At 39.6% G+C, this 22,842-nt stretch overlaps 1 protein-coding gene across 2 annotated transcripts in view; it reads left to right on the plus strand.

The window, feature by feature from the left end:
* Positions 1–491: 491 nt before the first annotated feature.
* The window catches only part of RTF1 (RTF1 homolog, Paf1/RNA polymerase II complex component), a 46,150-nt gene continuing 23,799 nt past the window's right edge, over positions 492–22,842 (plus strand). For both annotated transcript variants that reach the window (XM_072623843.1, XM_072623842.1), the window contains exons 1-2: positions 492–1,180; positions 14,098–14,208. In XM_072623843.1, the coding sequence (XP_072479944.1) occupies positions 986–1,180; positions 14,098–14,208 (306 nt within the window). In that variant the 5' untranslated portion in view covers positions 492–985. The remainder of the gene's footprint in view (positions 1,181–14,097; positions 14,209–22,842) is intronic.

Raw genomic sequence — 22,842 nt, forward strand, 5'->3', positions numbered from 1 at the left:
TATTGGAGGATGGCAAAACAAATTGTCATATATGCATATAATGGGATGTTATCATGCCAAAAGAAATAATTAATGGAAAATGATGTTTAGAATGGTGTAGGAAGTGATAAGAATGAAGAAAGCAAAATCAAAACATTTTATAAAAATAGCAGTTGCAGCAAAAAAAACTTTAAAAAACACGCAAAGCACTGTGAGGGAACTTTTTTGAAATAATGCAATTCCCAGTTTCGTGCAGACCCACTGTATTTGTGTATGTTAATTTTTCATTGTCATTAAATTTGGAACAAATTGGCAATCCGTGAGAACACCAGACCAAAGAAGCTGAGTTGAGCCCGGTTCTGAAGATGGTGATGATGATCAGCTACGATACATTTAATTGTGCATATGCCCAGCACCTGTATTTTTGAGGGCAGCCAGCCTTATTCAGCACTCCCCAGCGCAGGCATCGTGGAGAGCACGGGGTGGGAGGCAAGAAAAGCAAACCTGCTCCCCCAGAGTGCGCGTCCTACCGGGGAGGCAGCCCGCACACCACCGCGCACACGCAGGAGACACGCGGGGCAATGCCAAGTCAGCCCGGGGAGGGCACGGGGGGCACCTCGGCTGGCCCACCCGCTCCCCGCCTCACCCCATCCCCGTGCCAACACGTGCACTCAGAGTCAGCTCTGGCAGTCTTCCTGGCTCTTTTCGGGGGTGTGAACTCAAAGGGTCTCCCACGAATAAAAGGCGCCTGCAGCGCGCCCCGCTTGCCATTGCCCTGAAAGTGCCCCGTGCAGCAGCACGCGGGAGCCCGCGGAGCAGGCTCCCCACGCCGCCGGCCCCGCCCCTCGCTCTCCGCGCCTCCTCTCTCCCTCCCGACAGCCCCCCCCCGCCTGTCCCGCCGCGTTCCGTCGGGTAAAGGGGGTGGATCTCACGGCGACAGCGGGGCGGGGCGAACGGCGTGCCTCGGAGGGGAGGGGGCGGGGCCTGGCGGCGGAGAGGAGCGCGCATGCGCGGTCGCCTTTGTGTGGGTCGAGCGGCGGCGGCGGCGGTGGCGGTCGCACTGGCTGGCGGGCAAGAGGGGAGTCCGGGCGGCGGCGTCCGGCGCGGGAGCCGGGGTGCCACCATGGTCAAGAAGCGGAAAGGCCGCGTTGTGATCGACTCGGACACGGAGGACAGCGGCAGTGACGAGAACCTGGATCAGGTAAAGGGGCAGGCCGCGGCGGGGGCGGGAAGGAAAGGGCTGAGCGGGGGGCGGCCGGGCCGGGGCCAGGGCCGGGCCGCGGGGCCTCCACCTCCGGGCGCCCGGCCCTCCCTCCCGTCTGCCGGCTTCCCCTCCTCCCACCCGCCTCAGCCCTTCCTCGGGGCTCCCGGGGCCGGGAGGAGCCCGGCCCGGGCCTGAAGCTGGAGTCCCCGAGTACTTGGCGCCGTGAACCTGGGTGGTGGGGCGGGGACGGGAGCGAAGCGCCCCGGGCACCAGGGGCCGGGGGAGCTGGGGGAGGGGTCTGTGTCCGGGGTACCGGCGGGCTGGGGGCGGCGAGCGGGAGGGGAGGCCGGCCCCCGGCTCCCCCCCGGGGGGCTCGCTCCGGCCAGCCCCGAGGAGAGAGTTAGGAAGTAGCGCTGCGTCTTCCTCCCCGAGGCTGGGAGGTTTCTAGGAGTGAGTGCAGCGTGTGCGCGTAGAGGATCGAGTGGGGCAGGCCGGGGGCCGGGGGCACCGGGGGCACACTCGGGACTGGTTCTGGGCAGGAGATGGCGGGGTCCCTCTGCATGTGCCAGGCAGAGAGATGAGGTGGGCTCGGTTCGGGAGACCAGGGCCATTTGTGGTTGGGAAGGCCCCGAATGGGATGTCAAAACAAAGTTAACAGTAACGAGAGAAGGAGAAGGAAGCAGGTCAGATGCTGTGTACAGCCCTGGGCAGTTTTGTAAGGTGGCATGGAGGGCCTGTGACAGAGGCCTGATGGGAGGACCTTTTTACTCAGGCATCCCAGAATCCTTTCCTACTTGGGGTTTATGCAAGAGAAATGAAAAAAACAACTTTTAGCCTAATGGCTTTCGAGTTACCTGGGCTGGTTCTTTCGTCTTGAAAGTGCTGTGGGGAGAAAGCAGTCACTTAGGCACTTCCATTGCCAGCTGTGATGCCAGAAGCCAAGCTGTAGTGGAAAGAGCATTTTCTGGGTTTTATTAACAAATGCTAGAAAGAAAGAGAAGTTGAAAAGTGAGCTTGGCTAGTGCATTCCCTAGTGTATTCCCACAATGGATTCTATAGAAGCTTAGCCTTAAAGTAGGGGTGGACAGTCTGTCTGTTTTGTTGAGGCCCAAACCCAGGACTAACGCATATTAGGAGAGGAAGCTCTGGGATTACAGGGGCTATTGAAGAGAGGAAAGCAAGGGCTATTTTGGAATTGAAAGTGAAGGAATGCAGGGGGAAAAAAATTTATTTGGTGACATAAATGGAGGGGAATCTCATATTCAAATAGAAAAGAAGTCCTATTTTGTTAGGATTGTCAGCAGAAGTTTGGAAAATGCTGGTAAATAGAACCTTAACTGGGAACCAGGAGGATTAAAGATTCTCCAATTGTAAAATCAAACTGTTTGTTGTAGTGTCTATAAAATATTTGAACCCTTCAGAGGAAACTAGCATACTGAAGAAGATAGTTCTAAGACACCCAAGCTCTTTAATAAACACTTGCTAGATCCTGTCCTTTTGGTGAATGAACATGATACTTACTGTGGGAAGTAGAGGGAGCAGCAGAGGTGTGGAAGGCCAGTTTCTCTCTCTGTCTCTGTCTCTCTCTCTCTGTCTCTCTCTGTCTCTCTCTCTCTCTCTCTGCCTCTCTCTCTCTCGCACGCACACATTTTATTTTGTTATTTTTGCAAAGTTTTGAAAACTTATATGAAAGATTCAAGAATGTGGTAGTGGTACTACTAGTAGAGGCAAGAATTGTCCAGGACATCCGGAAGATGGGCCTCAAGCACAGATAACTTCTGGGTAGGCATTGACATGTAAACTCATAGGATTTAGAAATTTAACCCTCACCCCTGTTTTACAGATGAGGAAACTGAGAAGTAAAATGATATGTCCATTTAATTCAATCTCCTCAGCTTCCACCACTATTAACCTTCTTAAAAATCAGTGATCAGAAGAAAATCAAAATTCCTTTCCCTAGTCCATGTAGCACTAATAGAGGTGCTAATGAGTAGTATATCAGTATGCATTTATTGAGCTCTTTATTGGATACCCAGCAAGAAGCATTCATCAAAAAGGCCTTCAGGAAGGAAAAAGTCTGAATAATCTGCTTGGGGGAGTGCTATAGATTGCAATTTTGAACTGTACTTTCAGTGCTTTCAACAATTTGGTACTTTACCTTATTTTTGTATCTTAGGCATTCTGGGCATTTCATTTGTTAGTGTGATACTTTTATGTCCTGGTGAACTGAACAGTTTGAGTGGCAGTTGTTTTGTGTCCTGGTCCATGTGGAAAAGGCAGTGAACCATGAAGTATTACTAAGTATTTAGTGTCAAGATCAGAAGAAATCTGTGCTTCATGAGGGAGGGCTTGTTCTCTGGGGGAAGAATGACTCCTTTAGGTGAATATTTCTCCAGTCATACTACTTCTGCTTTTCCTATCCTGCTTAATGCTAGGGTCCTCCCTCTCAGATTATCTCCAGTTTTGTCTTGTTTCATTTTTGTCGGTACCTTGTTTGTATATAGTTGTTTGCATATTGTTTTCCCCATAAAACTGTGGACTTCTTGAAGGCAGGGACTGTTTTTTTCTTTCTTTTATCCCCTGGTGGCTAGCATGGTGCCTGGAACTTAGTAGGTGCTTAATAAATGCTTGTTGACTTGACTTTTACCAAAGAACCCTAAGGCCAGTGCTTCCTAAATTCTTTGATCTTGGTGTCTTTTTGTTTGCTCACTCCAACCAGTAGTTGAATAGTTTTTGAAGGTTTTTGTAAGCAAATTGGATTTGAAGGAAACCCATTCAACTTTCTTTTTTTTTGTTTAATTTTCTTCTCAGCTTGTTTGCTTCAAGTCTGTAGGGACATCAAAGTGTAAGTACAGAAGTAACCTGGCAAATTGATGCTTAAGCTTCTATGATTGTTGGTCCTTCTGTGACTACTAGAAGGCCAACTGAAGTTAGAGGAGGTTCTTGTTTGGGTAGACTCAAATCATAAATGTAGGAACTATTTTTTACTTCAGTTTCATCTGTCTCTTTTATCTGTCTCTTCTGTCTATTTCAGAAAGGGCCGGGGTATGAAGCTGAAGTGTAGAGAATTAAACCAGGATAGCTTGAAAATTTTAAGATGGGGGGAGTTAAAATGTTTTTCAGAAATTCCTGCTATATAGCTTGAAAAAACTAAGCATAGGGAACCTTAAACTCTGCCTTAGTAAGCAGTAATCAGATAGACTGCTTATATGGCCATATTTAAAATTAGGCAAATCTGTAAACTCTTTAGTTGGATTCTTTCAAAGAACCTTTGCACTTTGAATAAAAACCCCTGGTCTTCTGGCTTCTAGTTATACCAAAATGGTGTACCTCCCTTTCTGGCTTGGCATTTTGGCTTCATGTCATTATGAAATAAATAGCATCAGAGGGGCTAGGAAAAAAGAAGCCCAAGTTATTTATTTTAGAGATCAGTGCAGTGTCTGGTGGTGTTTTTATAAATATGCTAAAGTCTTTCCCAATATTTTAGAGTATGAGACCTAAAATTTCACAGTTCCAAATATACACATTCTTACACTACTTGCAATAATTACATGATCTCTCTCTCTCCCCTCCCTCCCCCCGCTTCCAGAAGTCTGAAGTCCATAGGATGGGAACCCATCCTGTACTTTTATTTATACATTTCTTGTTCTTTATGGTTTTTCTGTACTCCTTGCTTCTGCTACATGCTAGGCGCTGTTACAGGACTATGGATACAAAATATAAATAGGACCCTTCCCTCAAGGAGTTTATAACTTGCTGTAGCTTCGGTTACGTTTACCTTTGAATAGGCCCATGAGTATTTTTAAGACATTTTCTTGGATAAAAATACAAGAGTCTTCCTGCACTCGAAGAATTTATAATTTCTAATAGTATTAATTACATTTCCTTTAAGAGACTAGGTCCATAAATATTTTAAGTAAAAATTGTTATTTCTATAAACTGGCCAAGAAAATAACCAAAAAGTAATATTATTAAATGTCATTCATGTTTGGGGGAGAACACATTTTGAAGTGCATTCTGAAGATGCTGTGTATGAGAAGTGTCATGGCAAAGTTTTACATTTTAGTCTTAATGTTGCATTAGTGAAGCTTATTTGCTGATTTCATTTGATTTTTTTTTTCCTGGACTAGCAGTGCAAAGGGAGGAGAAAGCTAGTTGGGTTTTGATATATAGGTATTTGGATGGGATAGTGGCTGAATACAGTTTTGTTTTTAATTCATATATAGACCCTATTTTAGTAAATAAGTACTAAACAAATGATTCTTTAATTAGACTGTATATTGGAGAAAGAAGGATAACTAGAAAATATAGTGGAGTCACTTATTTTTGCATTTTTCTCTTGGAGCTCAGTTTCCAACTTGTAGCTTTGCTGAAGAATGTTTCTATGTAAGTTCAATTCAGCATATATGTGTTAAGCATCCACTATGTCGAATATGCTGAACTAGATCCTAGGGATACAAAGACAGAAAGTGAAAAAGACCCCTGCCCTTCTTCTGTTGGGATGCAACATATACCCAGATAAACAAATGTAAATTAATTTCAAGAAAGAGAAAACACTAACAACTGGGCATATCAGAAAAAGCAAGATGGCATGAAGCTATCAGTTCTATCAGGCAGATTCTTATAGGAGATTGTATTGTAGGGGGAGGAGGAAGATTAACCTCCAAACTTAAATGTATATAGTTTATAAATTCCAACAAAAGCTAGCTAATTATACCCTGACACTAGCTGTACTGTCCACCATACTTTCAAATCAGGACAGTTTCTGCTGTAAAGGAAGTAATAGTTGTTCTGTGTTTGCCCTGGTCAGATCAGAGCACATCTGTAAGTATTACTTTCAGATCTGAGAAGCACATTTTAGGAAAGACATTGATAAGCTGGAGGGCTTTCATAAGACAACAACCAGGGTGGTGAGGGCTGAAAGAAATTTAGTTAAAGGAATTGGCAGTGTTTATTCTGGAGAATAGAAGACTTAAGGGCAACATAATAGCTGTCTTCAGGTATTTGAATGGTTTATCTCATGGAAGAGGGATTAGATTTGTTCTGCTTGGCCCCTAATACCTCCCCCACCAGCACATTCCATTTTACTGTAGGGTCAACACTATCCTTCCAAACCCCAAGTCCCATACTCTTCCTCTCATCCTCAATTGTTACCCCCTCCCCACCCCAGGTTGTTACCACAGTCTGTCAATTTCACCTTTGCAACATCTCTGAAATACTCTCCTTTCTCTGCTTTGACACTGCTGTCACTCTAGTGCAGGCCCTTATCACCTCATGCCATAATTATTGAAATAGCCTGCTGGTGGGTCTGCTTCCCTCAAGTCTCTTCCCATTCCAATCCGTCTTCCATTTAGGTACTAAAGTGATTTTCTGAAAATACAGGTTCAGTCATGTCACACACATCCCCACATTCTCCCCACCCCTTTCCTTTCACTCCATAAACTCCAATGGCTTCTTATTGCTTCTAGAATTAAATACAAAATGCTCTGTTTGGAATTCAAAATCTAGCCCCCACCTGTCTTCCTACATCTGGCGTCTTAGCTGTTCCCATTAAAAAACACATTACTATCCCTCCACTTCCCCCTTTCCCCCAGTGCCTGGAATTCTCCCTCTTAGACACTGACTTGTTTCACTGACTTCCTTTAAGACCCAACTAAAATCCCATCTTTTATTGGAAGCCTTCCCCAACCCCTTTTAATTCTAATGCCTTCCCTCTGTTAATTATTTCCTATTTATCCTGTGTGTAGCTTGTTTGTACATATTTTTTTGCTTGTTGTGTCTCATTAAATTGTCAGTTCCTTGAGGACAGGGACTATTTTTTGCCTCTTTTTGTATCCTCTGTGTTTAGCATAGTATCTGGCACATAATAGTTGCTTAATAAATGTTGATTAATTGATTTTCTAATACAAAAAGAACAAAAGGAAAAGATTAGATATGAAACTATAAATGTGAATACACAAAAAAGAGCAAAAGAGAATTGTGCCGGAAATGATAGTAAACTTCTCTTATTTGTCTACAGTTTGTTTTTACAAGTGCATATTAAGTGTGTTCGTCCTTCATTGCCAAAGACCATGCTATCAGGGAAATAATCACATAACTTGCATTTGACTTTGTTTTGAGTGAGGGCTGTGCAGGTCACCAGCCTCACTTCTCCTCCATCTGAATCCAGTGACTAAATATTTATCAGGATGACTGGAGATGACCCAGGATGAGGCTATTGGGGTTAAGTGACTTGCCCAAGGTCACCCAGCTAGTGTGTGTCAAGTGTCTGATGGGAGATTTGAACTCAGGTCCTCCTGAATCCTGTACTGGTGCTCTATCCACTGCACCACCTAGCTCCCCCAATAAGTGCATATATTTTATAAAGTAATAGCAAATTTCTTTTTTGATTCTTACCACCCTGGTTGTTGTCTTATGAAAGCCTTCTAGCTTATCAATGTCTTTCCTAACATGTGCTTCTCAGATCTGAAAGTAATACTTACAGATGTGCTTTGATCTGACCAGGACAAACACAGAACAACTATTACTTCCTTTACTGGGGACAGCAGAAATTGTCCTGATTTGAAAGTAAGGTGGACGGTACTGATAGTGTCAGATTATGAAGGACTTTTAGGGTGTAATTAGCTAGCTGTTGTTGGAATTTATAAACTATATACATTTAAGTTTGGAGGTTTATCTTCCTCCTCCCCCTACACTACAACCTCCTATAAAATATTTGAACTTTATTTTCCCTGTATTTTTTGTCTTTTTTTTTTTTTTTTAAACATCTATCACTTCACACTGACTCAATCTCTACTTCTCTTATTCAACCAAAGAGAACCCTCACTTAGAACAAGTAAGTATGGTAGACAAAACAAATCAGCACACTGATCAACACAAATCAACAAAATGTATGTCTCATGCTGTGGCCTCTGTGCGAAGAGTTGGGAGACATGTTCACCATCAGTGCCTGGCATGTAGTAGGCATTTAATAAATACCTTGTGACTTGATTTCTTAAGTCTTTGCTACTACTGTGATCAGAATTCTGAAGTCTTTCAAAGTTGTTAGAATTGTGCTACTGAATAAATTGTCCTCCTGGTTTCACTTCTTTTGTTCTGTATTCATACAGGTCTTCTCAGGTATTACTAAATTGTTCATACTCATTATTTCTTGCAGTACACTAATATTCCATGACATTTGTATGTCACAGTTTGGCTATTTTCCAGTTGATGGATATGCCTACTTTGTTTCCACTTTGCTGTTGTTTTTTACTTTACCAGCTCCATTAGCTTGAATTCTTTTTCTCTGAATTCCCATTGGTGCTTATATTTACTGAATCACACAATTTAACCCTTAATTATTTACTGTCTTGTATTGTTGCCTACTTATTTCATGTGTGTTCTTTTGACTCACCAACAAGATTGTAAATATTTGAAAGTTCGCAGTTTGTTGAGTGTCAGGTCATGTCTAAATATTCTTGAGAGACCCTGTTTCCATAGAGACATTCATTTTAAATGTATTTTAAAATCCCGTTTTCTTTGGTATTAGAAGTAGTTTGTGTTTAGAATAGCAGGATCCACATCCCACTTTTTTATAGTCAAGGAAGATATACTTGAGAAGATGAAATTTGAAATTCTTTTTGGAGAAAGAGAAATAAATTTTACTAAAGTATGGGAGATTATTTCTAATATTAAATGTTTATTTTTATAAGTTACTTGCAAAGGAAGAATAGAAGACCTTGTAAAGTAAAGGTATTAAAATTTGTTTTCTTCACATGTTGAGACTTGAAGGAAGCTAAGGGTTCTAAAAGGTGATGGTGAGAAAGGAGTGCATTGGCTTTTGTAAAGGTAGAGAAGTGGTAGATGGCAGCCATATAGAAGGTGGTTTGACTGGTGATGGAATATGAGGACAGAGGTGCTATGAAATGAGTTGAGGTGGAATATCACTTTATTGTGAGTAGAATTCTTCAAGGATTTCATTGGTGGTAGAATTCTTGTCTTGCCATTTAATGATAAATATGATTCATTATTGAGTATAACTCCTTGACTACATCTTAGTCCTTGAGCTACCTAGCTAAAAGCTCATATGTTTTATGTAGATCTTCAGTTTTTCTGAATGTTATCCACCTACTTTGCTTGTCTCTTAAAGGCATGTATAGATCTTTGGATAGCCTGGTTGTTGTTGGATAAACCAAAGTGAAGGAAGTGCAGGCACTGGACAGAAGAACCCCTAAAGCACATAAATGATTTTGTCAATGTAGAACCTCCTGATACAGAAACTTCCTCTTCTCATGAGATCCTGACCCATCTATGGCTTAGTAGATAAGTCCTAGGGAGTTACCTGGAGCGCATAGAGGTTGTGATGTGCCTAGGTCACACCTCCTGGTAACTGGGTTTTTAATATTTGAGTAGAACTGTTTTGTAGCATGCAGATGGGATTCATTTCTGTATTACTGACTAACCAGTAACAGAATTTTAGGATATGTTATATTTCAAGGAAAATGATTTGACTGGCATTATACAAATCATTCAAGATCCAACAAGTGTTTCTTAAGAGACTGTTTTGTGCCAAGTTCTGTGCTTGGAGCTGGGAAGAATAAAAGAAGTTTAGATAAGATGAAGAACATCTAGAGCCATCGTAATCATCTGTGTCATGCTAGAGTTTTACTGTGTTTGTATACCTCCTGAAAGGGATTATTTACTGGTTGCTTTTTTCTACTTGCCTCCAAGGTTACAGGAGTTATTTATTTGTCCATATGATTAAAAATTACAGCCATGGCTGAGAAAGTGCTGGACCTGGAGTTAAGAAGATCTGAGTTTAAATTCAGTCTCAGATACTTTGTGATTCTCAGCAAGTCATTTGGTCTGCCTCAGTTTCCTCATCTATAAGATAAGGATAATAATATCACCTACCTCATAAGGTTATTGTGATTACCTTTGTAAGCCCTTTGCAGATTTTAAAGCACTATATAGATGCTAGCTCGCCGATATTATTTGCGGCCTTCCTGAAGAGATTGCATCCTTACATAGAATACGTCAAAGCTTTCAGGTATAGCAAAAGCCATGAACATCCCCGGACACTGCTCTGATTTGGGTTTAGGTGTCTAGGGATGATTTTGTGGTAAGAGAGAGTGGAATATTCTTTGGTCCTGTTTCTTTCCATTGAATTGGTATACCAACTCTGATATTATAGAGGGTAACATTTCAAGGCTTATAAAAAAGGAAAGAGAGAGCCCTTGGTATTGACCTGAGAAGGTCATTTTGTTACCTTTCTCACCAAGAGGAAATGACCTGATAGTTAGGAAACTATGAAGGAGGGAAGAAATAACATTGTCCCAATTTATTATCTTTCATTTTGTGTCATAGAATTTGATATGCCACCTGTATGGATGGGCTCCAGAAAGATATGATAGTTGTGGTGAATGAATTGTGATACTCTTGGCATATCTGCCTCTTTTACAGATGGATAAATTGAGGCAAAAAAGTCAGTCACCTTTCTCCAACCTTGAGTATAACAGAACCAAATTGGAACATGCTTCAGTCGCTTTTTTGGTGCTTATGGAAAGAGAGTGGAGACTACGTAGGTGGTGACATTGTTACTGAAAGTGTCACTCCCCCACTAAACTATATTTCTTCACCTGAATGAATATGGTGAGAATGTTGTTGAGATTGCCAGTTTGGGTCTCAGAAATAGTGATAGGATCATCTTTCAAAATTGAAAGAAACTTCAGAAACCATCTGATCCATCTTATTAAAGAATATTTTTTTACTGATAACTTGTTTTTAACATCACCTTCATTTTAAAATATTAAATATTTTAATATTCATATTAATAAATAAATGAGAGATTTATATCATAAATGCTAAAATTATAGTAAAATATTAAAACTTGAAATGTTAAAATAAATTAAATTAAAATGTTAAAATATTAAAATCTTCCTCTTCTGCCCATAGGGAGAGCCATCTCTATTTTTAACAAAAAATTTAAAAAGAGAAAAAAATAAAACAAAACCACATTGACTGAGACCATTATAAGTAATGTTTCACACCCATTGTATCCCACCTCTGCAGAGAAAGGAGGGAGGTACATTTTCTTAGTACTCTGTGGCCAGGTTTGTTCATAATTACATAGCCTTCAAGTATGTGTACTTTCCATTTTCATAGTTGTGACCATTGTGTATATTATCTTCTTGGTTTTCCTTACCTCATGTATCTTTTGATACCTATTCCGCTTCTTCATAGTTGTTTTTTATAATTAAGTAACATTCCATTAAATTTACGTACCACATTCTGTTTTACCATTATCCAGTTGATAGGCATGTGCTTTGTTCCTACTTCTTTGCACAAAAAAAGGGATGCTATGAATATTTTGATATATATATATGGCACCCTTCTGTCTGGGATACATGGGTCTGTTCTCTGTCTTTGCAAATTACTTTTAGGAACCAATTCATACTTGAAAAGAATCCCCATCACACCATATTTGATAAATGTCTGTCTAGCCTTGGCTCAGAGAGCTCAAGTGAGAAGAAATCCACAAACTTTGAAAGCAGCTCAGTCCATTTTGGAATATTTCTTAATTGTTTGGAACTTTTTCCTTATACCACAACCTCAATTTGCCTCTTTGTAACTTCTGTTACTCTTCTTCATTCTCCCTGTGACCAGACAGAACCAGTACAGTTCCTCTTCCAGCAGAAGGACTTTCTTTCAAGTATTCTAAGACAGATATCACATATCACCTCCATTCCACCCAGCCACCCGCCCCCCTCCCCTTCTCTTCTCCAGGTTAAACTTTCAGTTGTTACTCAAGTGGCATGAACTGAAGGCCCAATGTCTTTGACTGCGTGGTGGCCAGAACTGAATACAAGGTAACTTACATGGTCTGACCTGGGCAGAGTACAATGGTACTATCACCTCCTTATTCCTAGAAGCTGTACATCTCCTGAAGTCACTCAAGATAGGTTTCCCTTTTTTTGGCTGCTATACTATTCTTGATACATATTGGCCTTACAGTCCACTAAACCACCAGGTATTTCTTAGATAAACTACTGTTTAACTTTCCCTCATCTTGTACTTTTGAATTCAGTTTCTTGAATCCAAGTGTAAGGTTTACATATAGGAATAGAAGCTAGACTGTGATTTTAATCGTATGAGGAACTCCTAGGTGAGGAATTACCTTTACCAATGCAGTTTGGCACATTCTCATAACTTTGAGAACAGTGAGAGGTTAAGTGACTTGCCCAGGCTCTTTACATATATTCTTTTTAAATTTGATCTTTCTAGAATTAGCCTAGGTTTCTAGCCTGTCATTGCCTTTTGGCAGCCTAACTGTTCCTCATTATGATAGCTCTCTTTCCCCTCCACCTTTGTACCCCCCAGCTTTATGCCATCTGCAGATTTGATTAAATGCCATCTATGCCTTTATCCAAATCATTCATAAAAATATTAAATAACGGAGTCAATCAGAGATCCCTGAGGAACACCACTGGAAAGAAACCTTAGAAGTTGACATTGAATCATTTCATGAATAATATTTGAGATCTACCATTCAACCATTTCTAAATTCTCATTGTATGAATATCTAACCTATATCTCTTTTACACAGTAATAGTATGAGATATTTTATCAAGCACTTTGCTAAAATCTGGGTAAACTGTATAGCTTTCCCTTGGTCTGACACTTTAGTAACCTTGTCAGAAAAAAAAGGAAATGGGATTAATCTGTTCTTGATAAAGCCTTTTCACCGTCTCTTATTATATTAGATTATATTAGACTTTTCCCAGAAGTGAAAGTCAAACTTTTACTGGCTTATTGTTTGCAGTTTTCATTCTCTTTCTCTTTTGTGCAAATTCATCAAGAGCAACCAAGTTCTCTTTTGCTGTCTCCTTACTTATCTTAGGCATCCATTCCCTGTTGGATGTTTTGTTTTTTGTTTTTCTGTCCTTCATAGTCAAAAATCATTCTCTTTGACAGAAAGAAGCAGAAGCTAAGTAAGAATCAAATAGTCTTGTATCTTCTTTGACTCTTTTCTTCAATATACCTTAAAATAAAACCATGACCAGACACCCCCACTCCCCCTCTGATTCCTTTTCCTTCTCTTCCCTTTCCTTATCTCCTCAGCTTATAATGAAGTTGAGTATCCTGATACTTTTCTTACAGGGTCATGCCATGCTTTATGTTTCTTCTTCTGTTACCTTCCCTTTTATCTTCAGAAACGAACAAATCATGAACACTAGTAAATTAGTAAATTTGTCAGTTTACTAAACACCTAGTATGTGTAACACTGGAAATAAGAGAATCTTGAAGTCCTGAGTCCTAGGCCTCTGATTTTATTACTAGAACAATTAAGTAGCCTCAAACTTCATTAGATTTGTCAGTAAAGACAGTCCATTTGGAATAGAACTGACAAGTTATGAACCCCAAGCAGATGATTACTATATGCCATGGGACTTTTCTGGCACAGGAAAACAAGAATTTGTCTGAAAACTAAAGCTCATCTTTGTGGTTTGCTAAAGTTCCAGGTTGTAATGAGATTAACAGTCATAGAGGTCATGGTAACTGTGCTACTTAGAACAATGAGACCAGTTTTATTGTAAAGCTTGGTCCAGTAAGATGTTGATTCATGCCATTGCCTAGGAGGTCCTCAGAAGAGAGTGACATATTTGGAATAACTTCCAGCTTGGTTTCCCAACTGCTTTTTCTTTTTTAGACACATAAGACATATATAGACATACAAGACCTATGCAAATAATTTAAGAGAAACTTGAGAGCATTTCTGTCCAATCATTTGGAAACCCAGTTATGTAGCAGTTCCTAAGTGGTATTCTTGGATTAGAATATTTAAATATGAATAGTTCAAATAATGCATATATTTTGCCATTTGCAGATAGTTTTCTCTGTTGAACAAAGCTCATTATTCTTTCTGTTCCATCTAGGAGCTCTTGTCCCTAGCCAAACGGAAGCGTAGTGACTCTGAAGAGAAGGAGCAACCTGTTAGTCAGCCTGCAGCTTCTTCAGATTCTGAAACATCGGACAGTGATGATGAGGTAGGTTACAATGGTTATGATGCCAGTGAAGTCCATTAATTTTAATAGGATCCTTACTGTCAGGTTCTCTTTTTTTTTGGTAGTCATGTAGTATGCTTCTAAAGTGGGAAGCACAGTCTTAGAAATAGGACAGTATTTTGGCAGAAAAGTTAAATGACTTGTTAAGCAAACAAGAAGGGATTTGAACCTGTCTTCTTACTCGAAATCCAGTAATCTTTCAAATGCAGATAATAATCATGTCTTTTCTTCAGGTTAAACATCACTTATTCCTTCAGCTTGTCCTCATGTGGGATTATGTCATGATCATTGAGCATCCTGGAATTCTTCCTCTGGACTTTCCAGTTTATTGGTGGCATCAGTACTAGAAATTTTCTATAGTGGGCCCAAGACTCTGCTAATCCTGTTATATACGGTATATCACTAAGAAAAAAATGATAACACTTTTAAAAAATCATCTTTTTACTGAACCTCCTAAATCACTTTGGAGGAAGGAAGGGATAGAGTTGCTTAAACGATCCTCCCTATTTCCCCCCTGTAAAACCGAAAGCATTTCTTTCTTATTAATTGATTCACTGGAAGCTCTGTTTCATCTCTGGGTCCCACAGATTGGGACAGTATACTTTTTTAATTTCAAAAATAATCCATTAAAACAAGGTAATTAGAGTTTGTCATAATGGGATTTTACAATCAATCCTGTGCATATGCAAATAAAGATTGCACTCTGATTAGGTGTAGTGTTCCAGTAATTTTGAATCATTTAACAAACAAAATTGCTTTGCATAGTGATGGATGTTTCCTAAACTTAAATAAGAGATAATTATAGCCCTTCAATTAGCAAAATAATCCCATCTGTTAGGAAGATAATAAGGTTTGAGAAATCAGATACCATTACATTTTAATACTCTGATGATGTTTTTTATCTATACTTTTGTGCAACATGTTTGAAGTCTTTTTTTAAAAGTTATTTTAAAAAATACAGCTTAGCATGCTGTTATATTACCAAAGAGGAAGTGTAAATCCCAAGACAGGGTCTCTATGGGAACTGAGAGGGGGCAAGGTGAAAAATTCAGCCAGGACTCCTTAACCTACCCCACACAAACGATGCCTATGTGTTCTGTTTCTGTGTTAAGTCTCTGTATTGGCCCACTGGTCTTCAGTAGGGTGTGGTGTTTTGTCATTCCTATATGCTATAGGTGAACTAGACAGGATACACAACCTGCTTTGACCTCCACGAAAGCAGAACTCCTGGGGAATGAAACTTCCCCTACTTATTGAGCTAGCCCTTTAGTCTTTTAGGTCCCTGACTTTGCTGAGTTGTTTTTTCTAGTAAAGGTGTTGCCTGACCTAACAGACAAATCACACCCTACACTTTGTCAAATAAGCCCTGATCCCTTACTGCCATTACCAATTCTGACTCTGTTGACTTCCAAACACCCTCCTTTATCCTTCCATCTTTCCTTTCTCTCTCTCCCAACCCACTGAGGCTTCACACACTCATCTGGCTTAACTTTTTGCAAAGTAAAGTTATTAACTATTTATCAGAGATCTACTCTGTGCCAGACTCTGTGCTCAGGATTCAAAGAAAGGCAAAAACAGCTCCACTCCAGGAAACTTTCTAATAGGGAGACCACATGCAAATAACTGTATGCAAATAAGATGTAGACTATAAATGGAAGAAAATCTCAGGGAAGTTACTAGAATTAAAGGGGATGGGAAAAGTTTTCTTGCAGAAGGTGAAATTTTATCAGCCTTGAAAGAGGCCAAGAGACAAAAGTGAGGAGGGAGAGCATTGCAGGCCATGAGGAACATCTAGTGAAAATGCATAGCTGGGAAATGGAGTGACTTGTTGGAGGAACCACAGGGAGACCCATGTCACTAGAACAAGCGAAGGGAAGAAAGATGTAAGACTTGGAAGTATGAGGTGAAGGGACCAGGTTCTAAAGGGCTTTAAAAGCCAAATAGAGGGTTTTATGTTTAATAGTGAAGGCAGTAGGAAGGGAAAGGGGGATGGTGTGTGACTGAGACCTGCATCCTGTACCAGATCCCTCTTGTATGTCGCTTACCCTTCTTCTATGCCATTTACCTGGGATCCAGTAGCTACTGATTTAGCAAAGCATACTTCAGAAATTGAGGATGTGTCCCAGTCTTTTAAGCTATACAGTGAGAAAGACAGCTCAAGAATGACTGTTTTTAAAGCCCTTTATGACCAGTGAGGTGCTAAATTATTTTGTTAACACTAATTCTCCACATCCTTGGAGACTCTGGGAGGGAAAGTTGCTGTCTGAAAGAATCTCAAAAGATTTAGTTACTGGAATCAGGACCCTTTTGTTCCCTTCTCCTTTTTTTGTCAGGCAGGAGCCATGCCTTTTCATGTGGCTGTGGTTGAGCAACTTAAACTCTCTGGGCTTCAGTCTTCTTATATGTAAAATAAAGACTTTGTATTAGATGAGCAGTTACTCAGGTCCTTTGCTAGGATAATTGTCTGTACAGCAGAAACCTGATTTCCAAAAGTGAAAGTAGACAGTTGCATACTGAAGTTCTCCTTTATACCTCTCATTTGTATATTTTAACCCTTCCTCAAGACAGCTTATTAAAGCAGTTAGGTGTTAAAGGGTTAATGAATACTTTATCATATGCTAGAGCAAGAAACCACTAGCTAATGCTTAGAAAGAGCAAAGTAAGGGGGAAAGCAAAAATCGTTTAAAATACTTTTTCTTTGAGGATGAATGGATGCAGAGAGCATCATATACCCAGGTTTAACTAGGAAGCAAATAAGGATATATTTCAAAAGCATTAAGGTTTTAGTGCATATATGTGTAGATATTTTTAAGAAGGAAAGTTTAAGGGTAATTATGTTTATTGTAGTTAGAGAATGATAAATTTTTATGGCTTGTTCTCTAGAGAGGCTCATTGAGTTGTTTTGTTGTTTCTTTTAAACATACCTGAAAATACAAAATAAGAAAGCCCTGAACCTCTTAAAATAAAAGATTGAAATGTTATAGCACTTTGTTTTGTATATTTGATAGAAACATTGTTTATGACTAATAAGATGAGGTCCTGGTGGTCACAGTCACTCTATTAGGCAGTTTGCTTAACTTTTTTATGGGAAGGCTCAGTGGGAGAGTGCTTGGGAAACGATGGTGGCACAACCAAATGTATCAGTAAGAAAGAAGGAGCATAAGTGACACAAGAACAAGTACAGGAGGATGTATACACTCTTGTACCTGGAAGGAAATCTGAGGTCTCCTGGTTCAGACCCCTCCTTTTGTAGAGGCCAGCAGAGGTGGAGTGACTGACCCAAAGAGCCATGCAGTGTGTGGAAACCAAATTTACTTGGCATTAAAATGTAAAACTCTTATGACAACAGGTTTGCAGACATCCAGCCTTTAAAAGGCTGTAGTTATTTGCTTTATGAACTAAAAAAAGTGAATTAAGAGCCAAACCTAGATTCCCCCTTCATGCCCCTGGAACTTTCTATTAGCTGCAACAATTTTAGCTAAATAATGTTTCAAATTGAAAATACAAGTAGGTTGGACTCTAGGAAAAATGGTTAAACATATCTGTCTGTGTTGATTCCCTGGGTTCCCAGCATCTTATTTTAAGGTAAAATTAATGTAAAGAGAAACTTTGATAACGGAATCCTGTGATGGAATAGGATAGTCAGTTCTTTCTAATTCCTCTTCTTTTATGTCTTTGCTTCCTTGTGTCTTGCAGGCCCTTTCTTTTCTTTTCTCTTACTCCTTTGGTAATTTCACTTTCTGCTGGTTGCTCTATAGTTACTTTCCTGTCATCCATATCTGTTCTAGGTGTCCACTAGTAATTGTCTTTGCCCTCTGTTATTGGCCTCAACGTTTTTAGATTCAGTAAATCTTCAATAATTTGACCTAATAGGGGATGGGAGGGAGAGTGGGATGTGTGTAGGAGGTTCCATCTAAATTAGTGGCAATTATGAGTAATAGAACATTATTTTAGCTTTGTTACTTATTAATAACAGCAATGATAATGTTGATATAGGGAATAAGCCCATATGTAGTAAAAGAATCTTCTAAGTACTTTTAACACATTTAACTTTTATATGCATTTATATTTAACACGTTGAAAGCAAATGCTGCTTCTAAAGACTTAACTCTTAATATTTTCCATTCTTCTGTTTATTCAGCTTTTTTATTTGAAAGAAGTATTTACTGTAAGGTAGTACCTTATTTATCCAGTTCCCATGAATGAGATGTCAAATAACATTTTTTTCAATAGCTGATGCCCTTTTAAGTACCTAACTTTTTTTGTTTCCATTGTTTCAGGAGTAAATATTGAGACTATAAAGCTTTTTGCCCCAACCTTGAAGTAGTTATGAATTGTTGTACTTTTTGAGTTCTTACATCTAACTTTGATGTTTTTATTTATGTCCTCTGTCTATTGTCTGTTGGCATGGTTGGCTATTCATTATCACTGCGCCTGCCTCCCCTCAAATTTGTTGTTTCTCATCTGTTTATAGTCTGAAGGAATACATAATGAAGCTTGTTAGAAACTGTTTAAAGGTGAAATAACCTCTAAGTGGGATCTGAGAGGGTCTCTCCTGAGTAAAATATATTGGCTTTTAGTAATGATCATCTAATCTGACTCCCCCTAAAACTTTTACTTGTTGGTTAGTCCTGGATAGTCCAGGTTGCAAGATAAAGGAGGTGCTACTGTATCCACTGACAATCCTATTCTGCATGTTAAGGCTGCTTGCCCGACCTTCCTGCTTAATGCTGTTATTCTTGTTAAAACACATTCTAACGACTGTAGCATATTGATAGTCTAGACTCTGTACCAACCAGTTTAGCATTTAAATGGTAGACTATCCTTCATCACTTGAGTTTCATTTATATTAGTCTTTTTCTCCAACTAGGTTGTACATATCTTTTAAGGGCAAATATCGTTACTTCTGTTTTTCAGCTACCTCTGTGTTTTCTGAGCTCTGACCTATCCCTCCCAGCTATTATTAAAACAATTATTAAATTCTTGTTAAGTGGAATAATCAACGGCACTTCTTTCCTTACTTCCTCTTTTTAGTTAGTACCTTTGTAGGTGTTAAGTAGCATTTATCTATTAATTCCTTGGACCTTTCTCTAATTGACCACCCATTGTGGAGAAAGAAAACATTTTAAAGCACCAGTAATGGACATACAAATCCAGAATGTGAAACAGTAAACCTTTAGGGGTGCTTGTGGAGAGAATGTCTTCAAGGACTTTTCTGTCTCATAAGATGGAGAATCACAATGATTGAAGTGGCCTCATCTGTAAAGTACTTTGCCAAAGCTTAAAGCACTGCATAAATTGAAGTTGTTAAAAGATATGAATGAGATCAATACAGTTTTGTTTAAGAAATTTTGCACTATTCACAGCATGACTGATGTGGAAATATGTTTTCCATGATGGCACGTGTATAACCTGTATCACATTGCTTGCCATCTTATGGAGGAGAGGAGAGCTGAGGGCGGGAGGGAGAAAATTTGGAACTCAGAATTTTTTTTAAAGTGAACGTTAAAATTTGTCTTTATGTGTAATTGGGAAAAAAACTATTTAAAAAAAAGAAATTCTGTACTACTAGGATGCATGCTTTGAAAATGGAAGTTTTAATCCAAAGCGAACTGTCATTAACACTGAAGTTAATAAACTTGAGTTTTTATCATGAGGTAGATAGTTTGAAAATATAGGTATGGAGGTTGAGAGAGGTAGATATATTCATGAAATAAATCCATAACATCTTATTAAGAGATTTTAGGGCATGTTTGAGGAATGCCCTTTTTTGGGCATTGCAAAAGCAGTGCAGCCATGACCTCTCATACACTTCAATCAGTCAGTTAATATTTATGAAGTCCTTACTGTGTTCCAGGTATTACAGTAAGCACTGGGAGTACTCGTGAGTACGTACCAAACATGCAAAATGAATTCAGGGTAGTTGTGAGAGGGAGTGCGCTGGTAGCTAGGGAGTGTAGCAAGAGAACAAGACTCTACAGTTTGCTGATTCATTTGTCTGTGCAGAGGACGTGAGAAGGGATCAGTTGAACCTAAAAAGAACCAAGGCTCAAAAACCCAGAGAAGAGAAGTATCAGAAGGAGAAAGTGGTCGATAGTGCCCAAGTCATATCAAGGAAGATAAGGATTTAGAATAGGCTCTTGATTTTAGTGATTACTATCAGTGATATAATGGACTTTATGCAGAATATTGGTAATATTGATTTGTTTCAGTATATGTTTTATCTCTTCTTATGATTGGCATCTGTTTTTTCCTCCAGTTTTATCTGAGCTCTTCTTTTCATTTGCTAATAATGTACTATTGAGTAGGTAGGCCACTTTCTGTTTCTTTCCAGGTCCTTCAGACTGAGAATGCAATGTCTCTTGCCCAGTGATAGTAGGTTTCTTTCTGGAGAAATTTCCTATCCTCTAACCTAAGACTGTCTTAGGCAACCAAAACCATCAAAATAGTGTTATGCCACATGGCTCGCCTTTTCCATCAGGAGTGAGTAGACAGCTGTTTAGGACCGTCTCATGGTGAGTTCAGGGAGATACTTGTTCTACTGATCCTAATTATGCTTTGGGATTATACCAAACACCAATGGGAGAGGGTGGGGAGAAGGAAGGACAGGAGAGGAGGAAGTTGGCCTTGATAGTATGCACAGGTTACCGCAAACCGTTGTATTTTTACTGTTCTTTCACTTGATCCTGCACTATATTTGAGCTGTCATAGTTTCTGTCTTTCCTGCTTTTTAAATCATAGGCAGATTCTTTGAAAAAAATAGCATATAGTAGCTTTCCCCAGTTCCTTATTACCACTTACTTTTAAACCCCTTCCAATTTGCCTTCCAGAACCACTGCCCTAAAACTGCCTTCTGGTGATCTCTTAAGTGCCAGACCAGGTGATCTTCTCTTTCTCCACTTCCTCTTCTTTATTTTGTACACCTTGGACTACTCTTTTCTCCTCTCTTGGTTTTTGAGACACTGTTCTCTGTTGGTTCTACTTCTGCCTGTATGACCATTTCTTCTCAACCATCCTTGCTAAATAATAATGATAATGATAATGCTAACAGTAATAATAGTGCGCATTGATATAGTGTTTACTGCACCAGGCACTGTGCTAAGCACTTTACAATTATTATTTTACTAACTTGACAAAACAGTAACATGATAAATGCTGGAGAAGATATGGGAGAGTTGAAACACTAATTCATTGTTGGTGGAGCTGTGAGCTGACCCAACCATTCTGGAGAGCAATTTGGAACTATGCTCAAAGGGCTACAAAAATGTGCATACCCTTTGATCCAGCAATACTGCTTCTTTTTATGAAGAGATCATAAAAATGGGAAAGGATCCCACATGTACAAAAATATTTATAGCAGCACTCTTTGTGGTGGCCAAGAGCTGGAAATCAAGGGAATGGCCATCATTTGGGGAATGGCTGAATAAGTTGTGGTATATGAATGTAATGGAACACTATTGTGCTATAAGAAAAGATCAACAGGTGAACTTCAGAGAGGCCTGGAAAGACTTATATGAACTGATGCTGAGTGAAAGGAGCAGAACCAGGAGAACTTTGTACACAGCAGCAACCATAGTGTGTGAGGAATTTTTCTGGTAGACTTAGCCCTTCACAGCAGTGCAAGGACTTTAAAAAATCCCTATGGAATTGGATTGCAGAATGAAGCAGACCATTTTCTCTTGTTATGTTTTGTTTTGTTTTCATGGTTTCTCCCATTCATTTTAATTCTTCTATGCAACATGACTATGGTGAAAATGTATTTAATAAGAATGTATGTGTAGAACCTAAAAAAAAAACCCAACCAATTATTATTTTATTTGGTCCTTACCACAGCCCTGGAATCTTGGTGCTACTATGACTACCATTTTACAGATGAAGAAACTGAGGCTAACAGAGTTTCAGTGACTTGCGCAGGATCACACAGTGTTTGTCTGAGGCAGGATTTTAACTTAGATCTTTTGACTTTAGGTCCAGCATTTTATCCACTATGGCAGCTAGCTGCCACCTAGATCAACACGCATATCTTGCACTCTAAATGTAGGTGTTTCTCAAGGCTCTGTACTGAGGTCCCTTTTCTTCTTTCCTTTTACTCACTCAGTTACTACTCCCCTTTGCCAGGAAAATGACTCCTGTATCTATATATCCAGGTTTAATCTCTTGAATTTAATCTTTAATACTACTTTCTAGACAGATGTCCCATTAGCAGTTGGAACACACAGCATATCCAAAACAGTCATCTTTTTCCCCTAAACCCACCCTTTTCCCAAACTTCCATATTTCTCTTGGTGGTGCCATGATCCTCCCATTCATGTAATTCAGTCATCTTTGTACTTTATCTTCTCCACCCCACATTTAGTCAGTCAGTCATTGCCAAGTTATTCGATAATAGCTCCAGATTTTTCACTCCTGTTGCCTTCTTTTAACTCACATGGTCACAGCCTTAGTTCAGCTTTCTTCACCCATTCCCTGAACTATTCAAATGACTTCTTAGTTGGCCCCTAATCTCCCCTTTCTAACCCTTCCATGAAGTTGCCAAAATAATCTTCTTAAGGCGCAGGAATGACTTTGTAATATTACTGCTCAGAAACCTTCAGTGAACTCACTATTTCCTTGAGG

The sequence above is a fragment of the Notamacropus eugenii genome, chromosome 7 (genome assembly GCF_028372415.1).
Source record: "Notamacropus eugenii isolate mMacEug1 chromosome 7, mMacEug1.pri_v2, whole genome shotgun sequence".
NCBI lineage: Eukaryota > Metazoa > Chordata > Mammalia > Diprotodontia > Macropodidae > Notamacropus > Notamacropus eugenii.